This window comes from Gobio gobio (assembly GCF_949357685.1).
Source record: "Gobio gobio genome assembly, chromosome: 21".
Classification (NCBI taxonomy): Eukaryota; Metazoa; Chordata; class Actinopteri; order Cypriniformes; family Gobionidae; genus Gobio; species Gobio gobio.
The window spans coordinates 11,035,124-11,059,244 of record NC_137117.1 but is presented as its reverse complement, the minus strand read 5'-3'; the positions used below and the strand labels follow the sequence as shown (position 1 = coordinate 11,059,244).

General features: G+C 44.2%; 1 protein-coding gene across 1 annotated transcript in view; it reads left to right on the top strand.

Moving 5' to 3' along the window:
- Positions 1–24,121, top strand: part of LOC307118028 (sushi, von Willebrand factor type A, EGF and pentraxin domain-containing protein 1-like) — a gene marked incomplete at both ends in the record, with an annotated part of 79,807 nt that overhangs the window by 37,598 nt on the left and 18,088 nt on the right. Inside the window, 11 exons of the mRNA XM_079803320.1 lie at positions 1,774–1,962; positions 4,036–4,221; positions 5,546–5,734; positions 7,059–7,247; positions 8,565–8,753; positions 10,827–11,015; positions 13,089–13,274; positions 14,599–14,787; positions 18,377–18,562; positions 21,348–21,536; positions 22,849–23,043. Of these exons, the coding sequence (XP_079659446.1) occupies positions 1,774–1,962; positions 4,036–4,221; positions 5,546–5,734; positions 7,059–7,247; positions 8,565–8,753; positions 10,827–11,015; positions 13,089–13,274; positions 14,599–14,787; positions 18,377–18,562; positions 21,348–21,536; positions 22,849–23,043 (2,076 nt within the window). The remainder of the gene's footprint in view (positions 1–1,773; positions 1,963–4,035; positions 4,222–5,545; positions 5,735–7,058; positions 7,248–8,564; positions 8,754–10,826; positions 11,016–13,088; positions 13,275–14,598; positions 14,788–18,376; positions 18,563–21,347; positions 21,537–22,848; positions 23,044–24,121) is intronic.

Genomic DNA, 24,121 nt, shown 5'->3' with positions numbered 1-24,121 from the left:
GTAGTTCAGACTTTCATATCCTGCACTTGTTGCTATTGCACTTCTGGTTAGACCTAAACTGCATTTCGTTGCCTTGTACTTGTACTTGTGTAATGACAATAAAGTTGAATCTAATCTAATCTAATCTAATCCAAGTTCGATTTTGCTAATGGAACAGTGCGCGTCCTTGATAATGTCACTCAGCTCGCTCTGGCTTCTCCGGTTATCTCTGTATTTTAGGCTACAATAAAACGAAATATGTCATAAAACACCATTCTGCCTCTATTCAAGTATGTTATCCCCTGAAAATTCTTAAAACTCCATTTCGTCACACATTAGTAGTATTTTTAAATTACGCTGGGTTTCTCATCCGCTATTGACGCTTGCTGGTTGGTGCGAGATGTGTTCTGGGATACCTGGCTCTCTCGAGTCCACACAAGTCACCTCTCGATGCATCCTCTATAAAAGGGGCGGATCAAGGACACATCCAGGGATTTGAACTGTACTTGACTAGATGTTAACTTTGGAATAGAACAGGACTTGGGCAGCGACTGATGACGTTTCACAAGTTCACGAGAACACAAGTACAGCCACCAACACCTTCAAACAGCTCAAGAAAGCCTTCACCACCGCTCCCTTACTAGTCCATCCAGACCCAGAAAGACCCTTCATCGTGGAAGTAGATGCCTCCACAACTGGAGTGGGAGCGGTGTTGTCGCAGCAGCAGGGGACGCCAAGTAGACTCCATCCATGCGCCTTCTTCTCCCGCAAGCTCAGCCCGGCGGAAGTCAACTACTCCATCGGTGACAGGGAACTCCTTGCAGTTAAGCTTGCCTCGGAAGAGTGGAGGCATTGGTAGGAGGGAGCCAAACATGCGTTCCTGGTGCTAACGGATCACAAGAACCTAGAATATCTTCGATCAGCCAAGAGATTAAATCCAAGACAAGCCCGTTGGGCTATGTTCAACCAGCTTCTCCGGTTATCTCTGTATTTTAGGCTACAATAAAACGAAATATGTCATAAAACACCATTCTGCCTCTATTCAAGTATGTTATCCCCTGAAAATTCTTAAAACTCCATTTCATCACACATTAACAGTAGTATTTTTAAATGACGCTGGGTTTCTCATCCGCTATTGACGCTTGCTGGTTGGTTCGAGATGTGTTCTGGGATACCTGGCTCTCTCGAGTCCACACAAGTCACCTCTCGATGCATCCTCTATAAAAGGGGCGGATCAAGGACACATCCAGGGATTTGAACTGTACTTGACTAGATGTTAACTTTGGAATAGAACAGGACTTGGGCAGAGACTGATGACGTTTCACAAGTTCACGAGAACACAAGTACAGACAAGAACTCATATTGAGAAACGACCAGTATGTAGTATGTTCGGATTTCATATAGAACATACTTTTTACTTGATATTTTACCCAGTAAAATATCACGGTCAGCTGCTGTCAGTATTCAATATCAAATTGATGATGGCATTAGACATCGTCCGTACAATCAATTTTGGTCACCCTTCATCAAAACTTATATTCATGTGCCGTATGATGCCTGTTGCCCGCTGGTTAGGAATTGAACTTCTACGCGTAATTCTTTTAATGAATGTATTTTTACTTTTCATGTAAATTATATTACTTTTTATGAGTTGCGATTTTTACCAGTAGATGATAAGATGGGTGAAAAGGAGAACTTGCATGAACACTTGTTTTTAATGGTGTCATATAGTTAGGGGTCAGGCACGTAAGGTCAAGTTTTTGGCTTTATTAATTGTTTTTTCTCCTGGTTTAGAGCCTAAGATCTTCTGTTCAGCACCTGCTGTAGCAAACCGATCGGTAGAACCTGGAGAGAGGACAAAGTACAGACCCCAAGACAACGTAACCATCGCCTGCAGTGAGGGATTTGCTCTGAATGGCTCATCAGTGGTCATATGTGGACCATATGGCCAGTGGCTGAACTTGCCTGAGTGTCGCCCTGCAGGTAATTTAGGCTGTTTTCACACTGCATCTGAAATCGCATACTTTCCTGAGGCTAAAAACAGCCTGTGACTAAAATAATTCACAGTACTCATAAAAGAGTTGGCATAATGTACTCTGATGACCTACTATTTCCGGCGAGATTGGATACTTTACTATCCCATGATGCCACGGGAGAGCATTGGTTAATGGCGGTGAAACGACGTAACTGACACTGGTAGGTCAGGTGATTATAACAGCATGGTGGATATGTTAGTGGCCGTTTGTGAATACCAATTAGGCGAACTTCTGACTTGCATCCTTGGTAGTTCAGACTTTCATATCCTGCACTTGTTGCTATTGCACTTCTGGTTAGACCTAAACTGCATTTCGTTGCCTTGTACTTGTACTTGTGTAATGACAATAAAGTTGAATCTAATCTAATCTAATCTAATCCAAGTTCGATTTTGCTAATGGAACAGTGCGCGTCCTTGATAATGTCACTCAGCTCGCTCTGGCTTCTCCGGTTATCTCTGTATTTTAGGCTACAATAAAACGAAATATGTCATAAAACACCATTCTGCCTCTATTCAAGTATGTTATCCCCTGAAAATTCTTAAAACTCCATTTCGTCACACATTAGTAGTATTTTTAAATTACGCTGGGTTTCTCATCCGCTATTGACGCTTGCTGGTTGGTGCGAGATGTGTTCTGGGATACCTGGCTCTCTCGAGTCCACACAAGTCACCTCTCGATGCATCCTCTATAAAAGGGGCGGATCAAGGACACATCCAGGGATTTGAACTGTACTTGACTAGATGTTAACTTTGGAATAGAACAGGACTTGGGCAGCGACTGATGACGTTTCACAAGTTCACGAGAACACAAGTACAGCCACCAACACCTTCAAACAGCTCAAGAAAGCCTTCACCACCGCTCCCTTACTAGTCCATCCAGACCCAGAAAGACCCTTCATCGTGGAAGTAGATGCCTCCACAACTGGAGTGGGAGCGGTGTTGTCGCAGCAGCAGGGGACGCCAAGTAGACTCCATCCATGCGCCTTCTTCTCCCGCAAGCTCAGCCCGGCGGAAGTCAACTACTCCATCGGTGACAGGGAACTCCTTGCAGTTAAGCTTGCCTCGGAAGAGTGGAGGCATTGGTAGGAGGGAGCCAAACATGCGTTCCTGGTGCTAACGGATCACAAGAACCTAGAATATCTTCGATCAGCCAAGAGATTAAATCCAAGACAAGCCCGTTGGGCTATGTTCAACCAGCTTCTCCGGTTATCTCTGTATTTTAGGCTACAATAAAACGAAATATGTCATAAAACACCATTCTGCCTCTATTCAAGTATGTTATCCCCTGAAAATTCTTAAAACTCCATTTCATCACACATTAACAGTAGTATTTTTAAATGACGCTGGGTTTCTCATCCGCTATTGACGCTTGCTGGTTGGTTCGAGATGTGTTCTGGGATACCTGGCTCTCTCGAGTCCACACAAGTCACCTCTCGATGCATCCTCTATAAAAGGGGCGGATCAAGGACACATCCAGGGATTTGAACTGTACTTGACTAGATGTTAACTTTGGAATAGAACAGGACTTGGGCAGAGACTGATGACGTTTCACAAGTTCACGAGAACACAAGTACAGACAAGAACTCATATTGAGAAACGACCAGTATGTAGTATGTTCGGATTTCATATAGAACATACTTTTTACTTGATATTTTACCCAGTAAAATATCACGGTCAGCTGCTGTCAGTATTCAATATCAAATTGATGATGGCATTAGACATCGTCCGTACAATCAATTTTGGTCACCCTTCATCAAAACTTATATTCATGTGCCGTATGATGCCTGTTGCCCGCTGGTTAGGAATTGAACTTCTACGCGTAATTCTTTTAATGAATGTATTGTTACTTTTCATGTAAATTATATTACTTTTTATGAGTTGCGATTTTTACCAGTAGATGATAAGATGGGTGAAAAGGAGAACTTGCATGAACACTTGTTTTTAATGGTGTCATATAGTTAGGGGTCAGGCACGTAAGGTCAAGTTTTTGGCTTTATTAATTGTTTTTTCTCCTGGTTTAGAGCCTAAGATCTTCTGTTCAGCACCTGCTGTAGCAAACCGATCGGTAAAACATGGAGAGAGGACAAAGTACAGACCCCAAGACAACGTAACCATCGCCTGCAGTGAGGGATTTGCTCTGAATGGCTCATCAGTGGTCATATGTGGATCATATGGCCAGTGGCTGAACTTGCCTGAGTGTCTGGCAGGTAATTTAGGCTGTTTTCACACTGAATCTGAAATCGCATACTTTCCTGAGGCTAAAAACAGTCTGTGACTAAAATAATTCACAGTACTCATAAAAGAGTTGGCAAAATGTACTCTGATGACCTACTATTTCCGGCGAGATTGGATACTTTACTATCCCATGATGCCACAGGAGAGCATTGGTTAATGGCGGTGAAACGACGTAACTGACACTGGTAGGTCAGGTGATTATAACAGCATGTTGGATATGTTAGTGGCCGTTTGTGAATACCAAGTAGGCGAACTTCTGACTTGCATCCTTGGTAGTTCAGACTTTCATATCCTGCACTTGCTGCTATTGCACTTCTGGTTAGACCTAAACTGCATTTCGTTGCCTTGTACTTGTACTTGTACTTGTGTAATGACAATAAAGTTGAATCTAATCTAATCTAATCTAATCCAAGTTCGATTTTGCTAATGGAACAGTGCGCGTCCTTGATAACGTCACTCAGCTCGCTCTGGCTTCTCCGGTTATCTCTGTATTTTAGGCTACAATAAAACGAAATATGTCATAAAACACCATTCTGCCTCTATTCAAGTATGTTATCCCCTGAAAATTCTTAAAACTCCATTTCGTCACACATTAACAGTAGTATTTTTAAATGACGCTGGGTTTCTCATCCGCTATTGACGCTTGCTGGTTGGTGCGAGATGTGTTCTGGGATACCTGGCTCTCTCGAGTCCACACAAGTCACCTCTCGATGCATCCTCTATAAAAGGGGCGGATCAAGGACACATCCAGGGATTTGAACTGTACTTGACTAGATGTTAACTTTGGAATAGAACAGGACTTGGGCAGAGACTGATGACGTTTCACAAGTTCACGAGAACACAAGTACAGACAAGAACTCATATTGAGAAACGACCAGTATGTAGTATGTTCGGATTTCATATAGAACATACTTTTTACTTGATATTTTACCCAGTAAAATATCACGGTCAGCTGCTGTCAGTATTCAATATCAAATTGATGATGGCATTAGACATCGTCCGTACAATCAATTTTGGTCACCCTTCATCAAAACTTATATTCATGTGCCGTATGATGCCTGTTGCCCACTGGTTAGGAATTGAACTTCTACGCGTAATTCTTTTAATGAATGTATTGTTACTTTTCATGTAAATTATATTACTTTTTATGAGTTGCGGTTTTTACCAGTAGATGATAAGATGGGTGAAAAAGGAGAACTTGCATGAACACTTGCTTTTAATGGTGTCATATAGTTAGGGGTCAGGCACGTAAGGTCAAGTTTTTGGCTTTATTAATTGTTTTTTCTCCTGGTTTAGAGCCTAAGATCTTCTGTTCAGCACCTGCTGTAGCAAACCGATCGGTAGAACCTGGAGAGAGGACAAAGTACAGACCCCAAGACAACGTAACCATCGCCTGCAGTGAGGGATTTGCTCTGAATGGCTCATCAGTGGTCATATGTGGATCATATGGCCAGTGGCTGAACTTGCCTGAGTGTCGCCCTGCAGGTAATTTAGGCTGTTTTCACACTGAATCTGAAATCGCATACTTTCCTGAGGCTAAAAACAGTCTGTGACTAAAATAATTCACAGTACTCATAAAAGAGTTGGCAAAATGTACTCTGATGACCTACTATTTCCGGCGAGATTGGATACTTTACTATCCCATGATGCCACAGGAGAGCATTGGTTAATGGCGGTGAAACGACGTAACTGACACTGGTAGGTCAGGTGATTATAACAGCATGTTGGATATGTTAGTGGCCGTTTGTGAATACCAAGTAGGCGAACTTCTGACTTGCATCCTTGGTAGTTCAGACTTTCATATCCTGCACTTGCTGCTATTGCACTTCTGGTTAGACCTAAACTGCATTTCGTTGCCTTGTACTTGTACTTGTACTTGTGTAATGACAATAAAGTTGAATCTAATCTAATCTAATCTAATCCAAGTTCGATTTTGCTAATGGAACAGTGCGCGTCCTTGATAACGTCACTCAGCTCGCTCTGGCTTCTCCGGTTATCTCTGTATTTTAGGCTACAATAAAACGAAATATGTCATAAAACACCATTCTGCCTCTATTCAAGTATGTTATCCCCTGAAAATTCTTAAAACTCCATTTCGTCACACATTAACAGTAGTATTTTTAAATGACGCTGGGTTTCTCATCCGCTATTGACGCTTGCTGGTTGGTGCGAGATGTGTTCTGGGATACCTGGCTCTCTCGAGTCCACACAAGTCACCTCTCGATGCATCCTCTATAAAAGGGGCGGATCAAGGACACATCCAGGGATTTGAACTGTACTTGACTAGATGTTAACTTTGGAATAGAACAGGACTTGGGCAGCGACTGATGACGTTTCACAAGTTCACGAGAACACAAGTACAGACAAGAACTCATATTGAGAAACGACCAGTATGTAGTATGTTCGGATTTCATATAGAACATACTTTTTACTTGATATTTTACCCAGTAAAATATCACGGTCAGCTGCTGTCAGTATTCAATATCAAATTGATGATGGCATTAGACATCGTCCGTACAATCAATTTTGGTCACCCTTCATCAAAACTTATATTCATGTGCCGTATGATGCCTGTTGCCCACTGGTTAGGAATTGAACTTCTACGCGTAATTCTTTTAATGAATGTATTGTTACTTTTCATGTAAATTATATTACTTTTTATGAGTTGCGATTTTTACCAGTAGATGATAAGATGGGTGAAAAAGGAGAACTTGCATGAACACTTGCTTTTAATGGTGTCATATAGTTAGGGGTCAGGCACGTAAGGTCAAGTTTTTGGCTTTATTAATTGTTTTTTCTCCTGGTTTAGAGCCTAAGATCTTCTGTTCAGCACCTGCTGTAGCAAACCGATCGGTAGAACCTGGAGAGAGGACAAAGTACAGACCCCAAGACAACGTAACCATCGCCTGCAGTGAGGGATTTGCTCTGAATGGCTCATCAGTGGTCATATGTGGACCATATGGCCAGTGGCTGAACTTGCCTGAGTGTCGCCCTGCAGGTAATTTAGGCTGTTTTCACACTGCATCTGAAATCGCATACTTTCCTGAGGCTAAAAACAGTCTGTGACTAAAATAATTCACAGTACTCATAAAAGAGTTGGCATAATGTACTCTGATGACCTACTATTTCCGGCGAGATTGGATACTTTACTATCCCATGATGCCAAGGGAGAGCATTGGTTAATGGCGTTGAAACGACGTAACTGACACTGGTAGGTCAGGTGATTATAACAGCATGTTGGATATGTTAGTGGCCGTTTGTGAATACCAAGTAGGCGAACTTCTGACTTGCATCCTTGGTAGTTCAGACTTTCATATCCTGCACTTGCTGCTATTGCACTTCTGGTTAGACCTAAACTGCATTTCGTTGCCTTGTACTTGTACTTGTGTAATGACAATAAAGTTGAATCTAATCTAATCTTATCTAATCCAAGTTCGACTTTGCTAATGGAACAGTGCGCGTCCTTGATAACGTTACTCAGCTCGCTCTGGCTTCTCCGGTTATCTCTGTATTTTAGGCTACAATAAAACGAAATATGTCATAAAACACCATTCTGCCTCTATTCAAGTATGTTATCCCCTGAAAATTCTTAAAACTCCATTTCGTCACACATTAACAGTAGTATTTTTAAATGACGCTGGGTTTCTCATCCGCTATTGACGCTTGCTGGTTGGTTCGAGATGTGTTCTGGGATACCTGGCTCTCTTGAGTCCACACAAGTCACCTCTCGATGCATCCTCTATAAAAGGGGCGGATCAAGGACACATCCAGGGATTTGAACTGTACTTGACTAGATGTTAACTTTGGAATAGAACAGGACTTGGGCAGCGACTGATGACGTTTCACAAGTTCACGAGACAACAAGTACAGACAAGAACTCATATTGAGAAACGACCAGTATGTAGTATGTTCGGATTTCATATAGAACATACTTTTTACTTGATATTTTACCCAGTAAAATATCACGGTCAGCTGCTGTCAGTATTCAATATCAAATTGATGATGGCATTAGACATCGTCCGTACAATCAATTTTGGTCACCCTTCATCAAAACTTATATTCATGTGCCGTATGATGCCTGTTGCCCGCTGGTTAGGAATTGAACTTCTACGCGTAATTCTTTTAATGAATGTATTTTTACTTTTCATGTAAATTATATTACTTTTTATGAGTTGCGATTTTTACCAGTAGATGATAAGATGGGTGAAAAGGAGAACTTGCATGAACACTTGTTTTTAATGGTGTCATATAGTTAGGGGTCAGGCACGTAAGGTCAAGTTTTTGGCTTTATTAATTGTTTTTTCTCCTGGTTTAGAGCCTAAGATCTTCTGTTCAGCACCTGCTGTAGCAAACCGATCGGTAGAACCTGGAGAGAGGACAAAGTACAGACCCCAAGACAACGTAACCATCGCCTGCAGTGAGGGATTTGCTCTGAATGGCTCATCAGTGGTCATATGTGGACCATATGGCCAGTGGCTGAACTTGCCTGAGTGTCGCCCTGCAGGTAATTTAGGCTGTTTTCACACTGCATCTGAAATCGCATACTTTCCTGAGGCTAAAAACAGCCTGTGACTAAAATAATTCACAGTACTCATAAAAGAGTTGGCATAATGTACTCTGATGACCTACTATTTCCGGCGAGATTGGATACTTTACTATCCCATGATGCCACGGGAGAGCATTGGTTAATGGCGGTGAAACGACGTAACTGACACTGGTAGGTCAGGTGATTATAACAGCATGGTGGATATGTTAGTGGCCGTTTGTGAATACCAATTAGGCGAACTTCTGACTTGCATCCTTGGTAGTTCAGACTTTCATATCCTGCACTTGTTGCTATTGCACTTCTGGTTAGACCTAAACTGCATTTCGTTGCCTTGTACTTGTACTTGTGTAATGACAATAAAGTTGAATCTAATCTAATCTAATCTAATCCAAGTTCGATTTTGCTAATGGAACAGTGCGCGTCCTTGATAATGTCACTCAGCTCGCTCTGGCTTCTCCGGTTATCTCTGTATTTTAGGCTACAATAAAACGAAATATGTCATAAAACACCATTCTGCCTCTATTCAAGTATGTTATCCCCTGAAAATTCTTAAAACTCCATTTCGTCACACATTAGTAGTATTTTTAAATTACGCTGGGTTTCTCATCCGCTATTGACGCTTGCTGGTTGGTGCGAGATGTGTTCTGGGATACCTGGCTCTCTCGAGTCCACACAAGTCACCTCTCGATGCATCCTCTATAAAAGGGGCGGATCAAGGACACATCCAGGGATTTGAACTGTACTTGACTAGATGTTAACTTTGGAATAGAACAGGACTTGGGCAGCGACTGATGACGTTTCACAAGTTCACGAGAACACAAGTACAGCCACCAACACCTTCAAACAGCTCAAGAAAGCCTTCACCACCGCTCCCTTACTAGTCCATCCAGACCCAGAAAGACCCTTCATCGTGGAAGTAGATGCCTCCACAACTGGAGTGGGAGCGGTGTTGTCGCAGCAGCAGGGGACGCCAAGTAGACTCCATCCATGCGCCTTCTTCTCCCGCAAGCTCAGCCCGGCGGAAGTCAACTACTCCATCGGTGACAGGGAACTCCTTGCAGTTAAGCTTGCCTCGGAAGAGTGGAGGCATTGGTAGGAGGGAGCCAAACATGCGTTCCTGGTGCTAACGGATCACAAGAACCTAGAATATCTTCGATCAGCCAAGAGATTAAATCCAAGACAAGCCCGTTGGGCTATGTTCAACCAGCTTCTCCGGTTATCTCTGTATTTTAGGCTACAATAAAACGAAATATGTCATAAAACACCATTCTGCCTCTATTCAAGTATGTTATCCCCTGAAAATTCTTAAAACTCCATTTCATCACACATTAACAGTAGTATTTTTAAATGACGCTGGGTTTCTCATCCGCTATTGACGCTTGCTGGTTGGTTCGAGATGTGTTCTGGGATACCTGGCTCTCTCGAGTCCACACAAGTCACCTCTCGATGCATCCTCTATAAAAGGGGCGGATCAAGGACACATCCAGGGATTTGAACTGTACTTGACTAGATGTTAACTTTGGAATAGAACAGGACTTGGGCAGAGACTGATGACGTTTCACAAGTTCACGAGAACACAAGTACAGACAAGAACTCATATTGAGAAACGACCAGTATGTAGTATGTTCGGATTTCATATAGAACATACTTTTTACTTGATATTTTACCCAGTAAAATATCACGGTCAGCTGCTGTCAGTATTCAATATCAAATTGATGATGGCATTAGACATCGTCCGTACAATCAATTTTGGTCACCCTTCATCAAAACTTATATTCATGTGCCGTATGATGCCTGTTGCCCGCTGGTTAGGAATTGAACTTCTACGCGTAATTCTTTTAATGAATGTATTTTTACTTTTCATGTAAATTATATTACTTTTTATGAGTTGCGATTTTTACCAGTAGATGATAAGATGGGTGAAAAGGAGAACTTGCATGAACACTTGTTTTTAATGGTGTCATATAGTTAGGGGTCAGGCACGTAAGGTCAAGTTTTTGGCTTTATTAATTGTTTTTTCTCCTGGTTTAGAGCCTAAGATCTTCTGTTCAGCACCTGCTGTAGCAAACCGATCGGTAGAACCTGGAGAGAGGACAAAGTACAGACCCCAAGACAACGTAACCATCGCCTGCAGTGAGGGATTTGCTCTGAATGGCTCATCAGTGGTCATATGTGGACCATATGGCCAGTGGCTGAACTTGCCTGAGTGTCGCCCTGCAGGTAATTTAGGCTGTTTTCACACTGCATCTGAAATCGCATACTTTCCTGAGGCTAAAAACAGCCTGTGACTAAAATAATTCACAGTACTCATAAAAGAGTTGGCATAATGTACTCTGATGACCTACTATTTCCGGCGAGATTGGATACTTTACTATCCCATGATGCCACGGGAGAGCATTGGTTAATGGCGGTGAAACGACGTAACTGACACTGGTAGGTCAGGTGATTATAACAGCATGGTGGATATGTTAGTGGCCGTTTGTGAATACCAATTAGGCGAACTTCTGACTTGCATCCTTGGTAGTTCAGACTTTCATATCCTGCACTTGTTGCTATTGCACTTCTGGTTAGACCTAAACTGCATTTCGTTGCCTTGTACTTGTACTTGTGTAATGACAATAAAGTTGAATCTAATCTAATCTAATCTAATCCAAGTTCGATTTTGCTAATGGAACAGTGCGCGTCCTTGATAATGTCACTCAGCTCGCTCTGGCTTCTCCGGTTATCTCTGTATTTTAGGCTACAATAAAACGAAATATGTCATAAAACACCATTCTGCCTCTATTCAAGTATGTTATCCCCTGAAAATTCTTAAAACTCCATTTCGTCACACATTAGTAGTATTTTTAAATTACGCTGGGTTTCTCATCCGCTATTGACGCTTGCTGGTTGGTGCGAGATGTGTTCTGGGATACCTGGCTCTCTCGAGTCCACACAAGTCACCTCTCGATGCATCCTCTATAAAAGGGGCGGATCAAGGACACATCCAGGGATTTGAACTGTACTTGACTAGATGTTAACTTTGGAATAGAACAGGACTTGGGCAGCGACTGATGACGTTTCACAAGTTCACGAGAACACAAGTACAGCCACCAACACCTTCAAACAGCTCAAGAAAGCCTTCACCACCGCTCCCTTACTAGTCCATCCAGACCCAGAAAGACCCTTCATCGTGGAAGTAGATGCCTCCACAACTGGAGTGGGAGCGGTGTTGTCGCAGCAGCAGGGGACGCCAAGTAGACTCCATCCATGCGCCTTCTTCTCCCGCAAGCTCAGCCCGGCGGAAGTCAACTACTCCATCGGTGACAGGGAACTCCTTGCAGTTAAGCTTGCCTCGGAAGAGTGGAGGCATTGGTAGGAGGGAGCCAAACATGCGTTCCTGGTGCTAACGGATCACAAGAACCTAGAATATCTTCGATCAGCCAAGAGATTAAATCCAAGACAAGCCCGTTGGGCTATGTTCAACCAGCTTCTCCGGTTATCTCTGTATTTTAGGCTACAATAAAACGAAATATGTCATAAAACACCATTCTGCCTCTATTCAAGTATGTTATCCCCTGAAAATTCTTAAAACTCCATTTCATCACACATTAACAGTAGTATTTTTAAATGACGCTGGGTTTCTCATCCGCTATTGACGCTTGCTGGTTGGTTCGAGATGTGTTCTGGGATACCTGGCTCTCTCGAGTCCACACAAGTCACCTCTCGATGCATCCTCTATAAAAGGGGCGGATCAAGGACACATCCAGGGATTTGAACTGTACTTGACTAGATGTTAACTTTGGAATAGAACAGGACTTGGGCAGAGACTGATGACGTTTCACAAGTTCACGAGAACACAAGTACAGACAAGAACTCATATTGAGAAACGACCAGTATGTAGTATGTTCGGATTTCATATAGAACATACTTTTTACTTGATATTTTACCCAGTAAAATATCACGGTCAGCTGCTGTCAGTATTCAATATCAAATTGATGATGGCATTAGACATCGTCCGTACAATCAATTTTGGTCACCCTTCATCAAAACTTATATTCATGTGCCGTATGATGCCTGTTGCCCGCTGGTTAGGAATTGAACTTCTACGCGTAATTCTTTTAATGAATGTATTGTTACTTTTCATGTAAATTATATTACTTTTTATGAGTTGCGATTTTTACCAGTAGATGATAAGATGGGTGAAAAGGAGAACTTGCATGAACACTTGTTTTTAATGGTGTCATATAGTTAGGGGTCAGGCACGTAAGGTCAAGTTTTTGGCTTTATTAATTGTTTTTTCTCCTGGTTTAGAGCCTAAGATCTTCTGTTCAGCACCTGCTGTAGCAAACCGATCGGTAAAACATGGAGAGAGGACAAAGTACAGACCCCAAGACAACGTAACCATCGCCTGCAGTGAGGGATTTGCTCTGAATGGCTCATCAGTGGTCATATGTGGATCATATGGCCAGTGGCTGAACTTGCCTGAGTGTCTGGCAGGTAATTTAGGCTGTTTTCACACTGAATCTGAAATCGCATACTTTCCTGAGGCTAAAAACAGTCTGTGACTAAAATAATTCACAGTACTCATAAAAGAGTTGGCAAAATGTACTCTGATGACCTACTATTTCCGGCGAGATTGGATACTTTACTATCCCATGATGCCACAGGAGAGCATTGGTTAATGGCGGTGAAACGACGTAACTGACACTGGTAGGTCAGGTGATTATAACAGCATGTTGGATATGTTAGTGGCCGTTTGTGAATACCAAGTAGGCGAACTTCTGACTTGCATCCTTGGTAGTTCAGACTTTCATATCCTGCACTTGCTGCTATTGCACTTCTGGTTAGACCTAAACTGCATTTCGTTGCCTTGTACTTGTACTTGTACTTGTGTAATGACAATAAAGTTGAATCTAATCTAATCTAATCTAATCCAAGTTCGATTTTGCTAATGGAACAGTGCGCGTCCTTGATAACGTCACTCAGCTCGCTCTGGCTTCTCCGGTTATCTCTGTATTTTAGGCTACAATAAAACGAAATATGTCATAAAACACCATTCTGCCTCTATTCAAGTATGTTATCCCCTGAAAATTCTTAAAACTCCATTTCGTCACACATTAACAGTAGTATTTTTAAATGACGCTGGGTTTCTCATCCGCTATTGACGCTTGCTGGTTGGTGCGAGATGTGTTCTGGGATACCTGGCTCTCTCGAGTCCACACAAGTCACCTCTCGATGCATCCTCTATAAAAGGGGCGGATCAAGGACACATCCAGGGATTTGAACTGTACTTGACTAGATGTTAACTTTGGAATAGAACAGGACTTGGGCAGAGACTGATGACGTTTCACAAGTTCACGAGAACACAAGTACAGACAAGAACTCATATTGAGAAACGACCAGTATGTAGTATGTTCGGATTTCATATAGAACATACTTTTTACTTGATATTTTACCCAGTAAAATATCACGGTCAGCTGCTGTCAGTATTCAATATCAAATTGATGATGGCATTAGACATCGTCCGTACAATCAATTTTGGTCACCCTTCATCAAAACTTATATTCATGTGCCGTATGATGCCTGTTGCCCACTGGTTAGGAATTGAACTTCTACGCGTAATTCTTTTAATGAATGTATTGTTACTTTTCATGTAAATTATATTACTTTTTATGAGTTGCGGTTTTTACCAGTAGATGATAAGATGGGTGAAAAAGGAGAACTTGCATGAACACTTGCTTTTAATGGTGTCATATAGTTAGGGGTCAGGCACGTAAGGTCAAGTTTTTGGCTTTATTAATTGTTTTTTCTCCTGGTTTAGAGCCTAAGATCTTCTGTTCAGCACCTGCTGTAGCAAACCGATCGGTAGAACCTGGAGAGAGGACAAAGTACAGACCCCAAGACAACGTAACCATCGCCTGCAGTGAGGGATTTGCTCTGAATGGCTCATCAGTGGTCATATGTGGACCATATGGCCAGTGGCTGAACTTGCCTGAGTGTCGCCCTGCAGGTAATTTTGGCTGTTTTCACACTGCATCTGAAATCGCATACTTTCCTGAGGCTAAAAACAGTCTTTGACTAAAATAATTCACAGTACTCATAAAAGAGTTGGCATAATGTACTCTGATGACCTACTATTTCCGGCGAGATTGGATACTTTACTATCCCATGATGCCACGGGAGAGCATTGGTTAATGGCGGTGAAACGATGTAACTGACACTGGTAGGTCAGGTGATTATAACAGCATGGTGGATATGTTAGTGGCCGTTTGTGAATACCAAGTAGGCGAACTTCTGACTTGCATCCTTGGTAGTTCAGACTTTCATATCCTGCACTTGCTGCTATTGCACTTCTGGTTAGACCTAAACTGCATTTTTTTGCCTTGTACTTGTACTTGTGTAATGACAATAAAGTTGAATCTAATCTAATATAATCTAATCCAAGTTCGATTTTGCTAATGGAACAGTGCGCGTCCTTGATAACGTCACTCAGCTCGCTCTGGCTTCTCCGGTTATCTCTGTATTTTAGGCTACAATAAAACGAAATATGTCATAAAACACCATTCTGCCTCTATTTAAGTATGTTATCCCCTGAAAATTCTTAAAACTCCATTTCGTCACACATTAGTAGTATTTTTAAATTACGCTGGGTTTCTCATCCGCTATTGACGCTTGCTGGTTGGTGCGAGATGTGTTCTGGGATACCTGGCTCTCTCGGGTCCACACAAGTCACCTCTCGATGCATCCTCTATAAAAGGGGCGGATCAAGGACACATCCAGGGATTTGAACTGTACTTGACTAGATGTTAACTTTGGAATAGAACAGGACTTGGGCAGCGACTGATGACGTTTCACAAGTTCACGAGAACACAAGTACAGACAAGAACTCATATTGAGAAATGACCAGTATGTAGTATGTTCGGATTTCATATAGAACATACTTTTTACTAGATATTTTACCCAGTAAAATATCACGGTCAGCTGCTGTCAGTATTCAATATCAAATTGATGATGGCATTAGACATCTGTCACAGACACGTCAGGTTCCAACCTCCACCAATCACAGCGCACTCCATCCCCAGAGTACTGATCACCATCACCTGCACCTCATCACGGCACTCATCACCAGCACTATAAGTCACACACTCACACAGCACTCCATGTCCGGTCTCGTTCGCATATACGCAATGCTATGCTTACCTCAAGGACTGCTCTACACATACTTACCTGTCTCCAGCGTGTCTCCTTCCATCTGTGTTCCTCGTCTGCTGTGTGGGTGTGTTCCAGTCAGTTCCTCAGTTCTCCAGCGATCTCCATACTCCAGCGTTCAACGATCTACAAAACAAAGGACAGTAACTCTCTCTCTCGTAACACCTCTTAGTCTACCAACTACCAGTTAACTCACCTGTGTCTCAACATCTGCTCTACTGAGGTCTAATAAACTACCCTTACCTGTCACGTCTGTGTCTGCCTCCTGTGTACTGTAACATAAGACCGGACCAACACAGAAGACCCAGTATGAGCCAACCGGACCTGTTCCAAGAACTGGTAGATGCGCTTCGGCACACATTTCCTCCACCACCCACTCCAGTTACTGTTCCTTCACCTGCACCAGCGAACACCAGCAACTCTGTCAACCCTCCTTCACTACCTCCGTATGCAAGTCCCATGGCCAAACCGGTGCCCTACTCAGGATCGGCGGAGAATTGCAGCGGATTCCTGCTGCAATGCACACTGGTCCTGGAGATGCAGCCGCACCTGTACCCGCCGCACCTGTACCCGAGCGACACTTCCAAGATTGCTTTCATCATCTCTCAGCTCAGCGGCAAAGCATTAATGTGGGCCGATTCCATCTGGTCACAACAGGGCGCGGTAACGCAATCATACGCAGCGTTTATTTCCCACTTCCGGGAAGTGTTTGGAAAACCAATCACAGATTCTTCAGCTGGTGAGAAACTTTATAATTTAAAACAAGGATCCATGTCTATTTTTGATTATGCTTTGCAATTCAGAACGCTTGCAGCAGTCAGCGGATGGAATGAACAGGCTTTGATCACAACGTATCGGCAAGGATTGGAACCTCGGGTACGGCTGCATCTCGCTGCATGCGAGGACTCCATCGGCCTTGAGAAGTTCATCCAGCCCTCCATTCGCTGTGCCACTCGCATGCAAGCGTGCATTCAAGAGCACCAGGACCAGTTTCCCATCAACGTGCCCTTCCGCCGATCCGAACCCGTCAGCACTCCAAAACCAGCCCACGAATCCATGGAAATAGAAAATTCCCGCCTAACTTCTGAAGAACGCCGCCGTCAGCTGACCCTTCGTCTCTGTCTCTATTGTGGTGAACCCGGGCATGTCATTGCTGCATGCCCCACACGACCCCCGTGGCCCATGGTGAGTGCTATTTTTCCTGCTGATCATAAAATGAAACCACTCACCACTGTCGTCATCCTTACTGCCGCTAATGTCTCCCTTTCAGTGGTCACGCTCCTCGACTCGGGGTCAGCCGGCAACTTCCTCTCCGGTGCCATCTGCCGCCAGTTACACCTCAAGACCACTCCGTCTCCGACCACCTACAGGATCAACTCCATAACCGGCAGACCCCTCAGTCAGAAGTACGTCCGCACCGTGGCTGGACCAGTTACTCTACAAGTAGGTCTATTACACCGTGAAGAGGCTCACATGCTGGTTCTGGAGGAATCGACTGCTGACGTGGTTCTGGGGCGCCCCTGGTTGGAGCAGCACAACCCTACCATCTCCTGAAAGACGGGCGAAATCCTGAAGTGGGGCGACACTTGCTTCTCTCGATGTCTCACCGAACTTCCTCTTCCGTCATCGTCTCCACCTGATTTGACTCTCTGTGCCACATCCATCGAAAGTCCAGTTGAACAACGCTCTGTTTACGTCCCCAAGTGTTACGCCCTCTTCAGAGATGTCTTCTGCCCGCAACGGGCTTCCAAGCTGCCTCCACACCGGCCATGGGACTGTGCCATCGACCTGCTTCCGGGTGAACCAGTACCAAAGGGTAAGATATACCCGTTGTCCATCCCGGAGGAGAAGGCCATGGAGGATTACATCAAGGAAGCCCTCGCCCAAGGTTACATCAGGCCGTCTACTTCCCCTGCTGCTTCCAGCTTTTTCTTCGTGGCAAAGAAGGACGGAGGCTTGCGGCCATGCATCGATTATCGCTCACTCAACAAGATCATTGTCAAGTTTCGATATCCCCTTCCTCTCGTCCCAGCATCCCTAGAACATCTCCGTGGTGCCACTGTGTTCACCAAGCTGGACCTCCGCAGCGCATACAACCTCATCCGGATATGTGAGGGGGACGAGTGGAAGACTGCCTTCATTACCCCTACTGGACACTATGAATATCTCGTCATGCCATATGGATTGGTAAACGCCCCCCTCCATATTCCAGGATTTCATTCATGAGGTGCTCCGGGAGTTCCTCCATCGATTCGTCCTAGTCTACATCGACGACATACTCATATACTCCCGGAGCCAGGCCGAACATCGCCAACACGTTGCGGAGGTCCTCAACCGTCTACGTCAGTTCCATCTGTTCCTCAAGGTAGAAAAATGTTCATTCCACCAAGCATCTGTTTCCTTCCTGGGTTATCACATCGACCACAGTGGCATCCGGATGGACGAGAGGAAGGTGGAATCCATCACCAACTGGCCAGAACCCACTTCCATCAAAGAACTCAAACGCTTCCTCGGTTTCTCCAACTTCTACAGACGTTTCATCAAGGGTTACAGTTCAATCACTCATCCACTCACCAGTATGTTACGCAATAAGCCCAAGTCTCTGTCCTGGAGCCCGGCAGCCACCAACACCTTCAAACAGCTCAAGAAAGCCTTCACCACCGCTCCCTTACTAGTCCATCCAGACCCAGAAAGACCCTTCATCGTGGAAGTAGATGCCTCCACAACTGGAGTGGGAGCGGTGTTGTCGCAGCAGCAGGGGACGCCAAGTAGACTCCATCCATGCGCCTTCTTCTCCCGCAAGCTCAGCCCGGCGGAAGTCAACTACTCCATCGGTGACAGGGAACTCCTTGCAGTTAAGCTTGCCTCGGAAGAGTGGAGGCATTGGTAGGAGGGAGCCAAACATGCGTTCCTGGTGCTAACGGATCACAAGAACCTAGAATATCTTCGATCAGCCAAGAGACTAAATCCAAGACAAGCCCGTTGGGCTATGTTCTTCTCCCGCTTCAACTACACCATCTCCTACCGCCCAGATACCAAGAATATCAAGGCTGATGCCCTTTCCCGTCTTCATTCTCCAGATGAACAAACCGAAGAACCAGAACCCATTATTCCAAGTTCCCTCATCGTAAGTCCTATTACCTGGTCTGAAGAGACTATCCCCTCCTCCAATGCCTCCATGAACCCGCCGCCGGGCTGTCCACCAGGCTTGCTGTACATCCCACGGACACGACGCACTCCCACCATTCACTCGGCTCACACGTCACTTGGTACTAGTCACCCGGGGGTCAATGAAACCCTCTCGTTGCTGAAAGAACGCTTCTGGTGGCCAGGGATGGCTCAGGATGTCAGAAGGTACGTGCAGGGCTGTAGGGAGTGTGCCTTTCCAAATATCCTCGTCATCTACCAGCTGGGAAACTCCTTCCTCTGCCCGTTCCAGAACGCCCATGGTCACACCTAGGAGTGGACTTCATCACTGACCTTCCGGTCTCAGACGGTAATACCACCATCCTAGTAGTGGTTGATCGCTTTTCTAAATCCTGTCGTCTGATCCCACTTCCAGGACTGCCTACTGCCATGGAAACAGCCGAAACACTCTTCAACCAAGTTTTCAGATACTTCGGAGTTCCAGAAGACATTGTTTCAGACCGAGGTCCCCAGTTCATATCCAGAGTATGGAAATCGTTCTTCTCCCTCCTAGGTGTGGCCGTTAGCCTGACGTCGGGATATCATCCACAATCAAACGGGCAGACGGAAAGGAAGGTACAGGAAATTGGCCGCTTCCTACGTACCTTCTGTCATGACCACCAGGACTCTTGGAACCAGTTCCTGGGTTGGGCCGAGTACGCCCAAAACTCACTGAAACAGTCTACCACAGGACTCACCCCATTCCAGTGCGTACTCGGCTTCCAACCTCCACTATTCCCCTGGGATGGGGAACCCTCCGACGTTCCAGCAGTGGACTACTGGTTCCGAGAGAGCGAGAGGGTCTGGGACTCAGCTCACCATCAATTGCAGCGAGCCCTGCGCAGACGCAGGATGGTAGCCGATCTCCGACGATCAGACACTCCGGTCTTCCAGCCTGGTCAGATGGTTTGGCTATCAACCAGAGACATCAGAATGCGTCTGCCTTGCAAAAAGCTGAGTCCCAGGTTCATTGGCCCATTCCCCATCGTCAAGCAGGTCAATCCAGTCACCTATCAACTCCGTCTTCCACAAGGGTATCGTATACATCCCACTTTCCATGTGTCACTACTGAAAACTCACCATCCCTCTGTTTCACCCACAGGACCTGACGTAGTTCCCTCCGAACCCCCCCTTCCACTCATCCTGGAGGACGGAACTGCCTACAAGGTTAATGAGATCTTGAACTCCCGACGTCGTGGTGGGCAGCTGGAATACTTAGTGGATTGGGAAGGATATGGCCCCGAGGAACGCTCCTGGGTCCCAAGGAACGACATCTTAGATCCCAGTTTACTCCAGACCTTTCACGACAGTCACCCTGAGAAACCAGCACCGCGGGGTAGAGGATGTCCACCACGGCGTCGGGGGTTCTCGGCCCTCTGGAGCGGGCCATGGAGGGGCGGGTACTGTCACAGACACGTCAGGTTCCAACCTCCACCAATCACAGTGCACTCCATCCCCAGAGTACTGATCACCATCACCTGCACCTCATCACGGCACTCATCACCAGCACTATAAGTCACACACTCACACAGCACTCCATGTCCGGTCTCGTTCGCATATACGCAAGGCTATGCTTACCTCAAGGACTTCTCTACACATACTTACCTGTCTCCAGCGTGTCTCCTTCCGTCTGTGTTCCTCGTCTGCTGTGTGGGTGTGATCCAGTCAGTTCCTCAGTTCTCCAGCGATCTCCATACTCCAACGTTCAACGATCTACAAAACAAAGGACAGTAACTCTCTCTCTCGTATCACCTCTTAGTCTACCAACTACCAGTTAACTCACCTGTGTCTCAACATCTGCTCTACTGAGGCCTAATAAACTACCCTTACCTGTCACGTCTGTGTCTGCCTCCTGTGTACTGTAACAACATCGTCCTGACATTCAATTTTGGTCAACCTTCATCAAAACTTATATTCATGTGCCGTATGATGCCTGTTGCCCGCTGGTTAGGAATTGAACTTCTAAGTGTAATTCTTTTAATGAATTTAATATTTTTACTTTTTATGTAAATTATATTACTTTTTATGAGTTGCAATTTTTACGAGTATATGATAAGATGGGTGAAAAAGGAGAACTTGCATGAACACTTGTTTTTAATGGTGTCATATAGTTAGGGGTCAGGCACGGAAAGTCAAGTTTTTGGCTTTATGAATAGTTTTTTTCTCCTGGTTTAGTGCCTAAGATCTTCTGTTCAGCACCTGCTGTAGCAAACCGATCGGTAAAACATGGAGAGAGGACGCAGTACAGACCCCAAGACAACGTAACCATCGCCTGCAGTGAGGGATTTGCTCTGAATGGCTCATCAGTGGTCACATGTGGACCATATGGCCAGTGGCTGAACTTGCCTGAGTGTCGCCCTGCAGGTAATTTAGGCTTTTTTCACACTGCATCTGAAATCGCATACTTTCCTGAGGCTAAAAACAGTCTGTGACAAAAATAACTCACAGTACTCATAAAAGAGTTGGCATAATGTACTCTGATGACCTACTATTTCCGGCGAGATTGGATACTTTACTATCCCATGATGCCACGGGAGAGCATTGGTTAATGGCGGTGAAACGACGTAACTGATACTGGTAGGTCAGGTGAATATAACAGCATGGTGGATATGTTAGTGGCCGTTTGTGAATACCAAGTAGGCGAACTTCTGACTTGCATCCTTGGTAGTTCAGACTTTCATATCCTGCACTTGCTGCTATTGCATTTCTGGTTAGACCTAAACTGCATTTCGTTGCCTTGTACTTGAACTTGTGTAATGACAATAAAGTTGAATCGAATCTAATCTAATCTAATCCAAGTTCGACTTTGCTAATGGAACAGTGCGCGTCCTTGATAACGTCACTCAGCTCGCTCTGGCTTCTCCGGTTATCTCTGTATTTTAGGCTACAATAAAATGAAATATGTCATAAAACACCATTCTGCCTCTATTCAAGTATGTTATCCCCTGAAAATTCTTAAAACTCCATTTCGTCACACATTAACAGTAGTATTTTTAAATGACGCTGGGTTTCTCATCCGCTATTGACGCTTGCTGGTTGGTGCGAGATGCGTTCTGGGATACCTGGCTCTCTCGAGTCCACACAAGTCACCTCTCGATGCATCCTCTATAAAAGGGGCGGATCAAGGACACGTCCAGGGATTTGAACTGTACTTGACTAGATGTTAACTTTGGAATAGAACAGGACTTGGGCAGCGACTGATGACGTTTCACAAGTTCACGAGAACACAAGTACAGACAAGAACTCATATTGAGAAACGACCAGTATGTAGTATGTTCGGATTTCATATAGAACATACTTTTTACTTGATATTTTACCCAGTAAAATATCACGGTCAGCTGCTGTCAGTATTCAATATCAAATTGATGATGGCATTAGACATCGTCCTGACATTCAATTTTGGTCACCCTTCATCAAAACTAATATTCATGTGCCGTATGATGCCTGTTGCCCGCTGGTTAGGAATTGAACTTGTAAGTGTAATTCCTTTAATGAATATATTTTTACTTTTTATGTAAATTATATAACTTTTTATGAGTTGCAATTTTTACCAGTAGATGATAAGATGGGTGAAAAAGGAGAACTTGCATGAAAACTTGTTTTTAATGGTGTCATATAGTTAGGGGTCAGGCACGGAAGGTCAAGTTTTTGGCTTTATTAATTGTCTTTTCTCCAGGTTTAGTGCCTAAGATCTTCTGTTCAGCACCTGCTGTAGCAAACCGATCAGTAGAACATGGAGAGAGGATGCAGTACAGACCCCAAGACAACGTAACCATCGCCTGCAGTGAGGGATTTGCTCTGAATGGCTCATCAGTGGTCACATGTGGACCATATGGCCAGTGGCTGAACTTGCCTGAGTGTCGCACTGCAGGTAATTTAGGCTGTTTTCACACTGCATCTGAAATCCCATACTTTCCTGAGGCTAAAAACAGTCTGTGACTAAAATAATTCACAGTACTCATAAAAGAGTTGGCATAATGTACTCTGATGACCTACTATTTCCGGCGAGATTGGATACTTTACTATCCCATGATGCCACAGGAGAGCATTGGTTAATGGCGGTGAAACGACGTAACTGACGCTGGTAGGTCAGGTGAATATAACAGCATGGTGGATATGTTAGTGGCCGTTTGTGAATACCAAGTAGGCGAACTTCTGACTTGCATCCTTGGTAGTTCAGACTTTCATATCCTGCACTTGCCGCTATTGCACTTCTGGTTAGACCTAAACTGCATTTCGTTGCCTTGTACTTGTACTTGTGTAATGACAATAAAGTTGAATCTAATCTAATCTTATCTAATCCAAGTTCGACTTTGCTAATGGAACAGTGCGCGTCCTTGATAACATCATTCAGCTCGCTCTGGCTTCTCCGGTTATCTCTGTATTTTAGGCTACAATAACATGAAATATGTCATAAAACACCATACTGCCTCTATTCAAGTATGTTATCCCCTGAAAATTCTTAAAACTCCATTTCGTCACGCATTAACAGTAGTATTTTTAAATTACGCTGGGTTTCTCATCCACTATTGACGCTTGCTGGTTGGTTCGAGATGCATTCTGGGATACCTGGCTCTCTCGAGTCCACACAAGTCACCTCTCGATGCATCCTCGATAAAAGGGGCGGATCAAGGACACATCCAGGGATTTGAACTGTACTTGTCTAGATGTTAACTTTGGAATAGAACAGGACTTGGGCAGCGACTGATGATGTTTCACAAGTTCATGAGAACACAAGTACAGACAAGAACGCATATTGAGAAACGGCCAGTATAAACTATGTTCAGATTAATTTATAGAACATAGTATTTAGAGGTTGTATTATGACCCGTCTAGGGTTGGACCGTAATAAATAAATAAAATAAAAACATGACTCCCCCGCCCAGTCATCAGACCAAAAAGTAAAATTAAACCATTAAATCCAAAATTCAAGAAGAAAGATAAATATA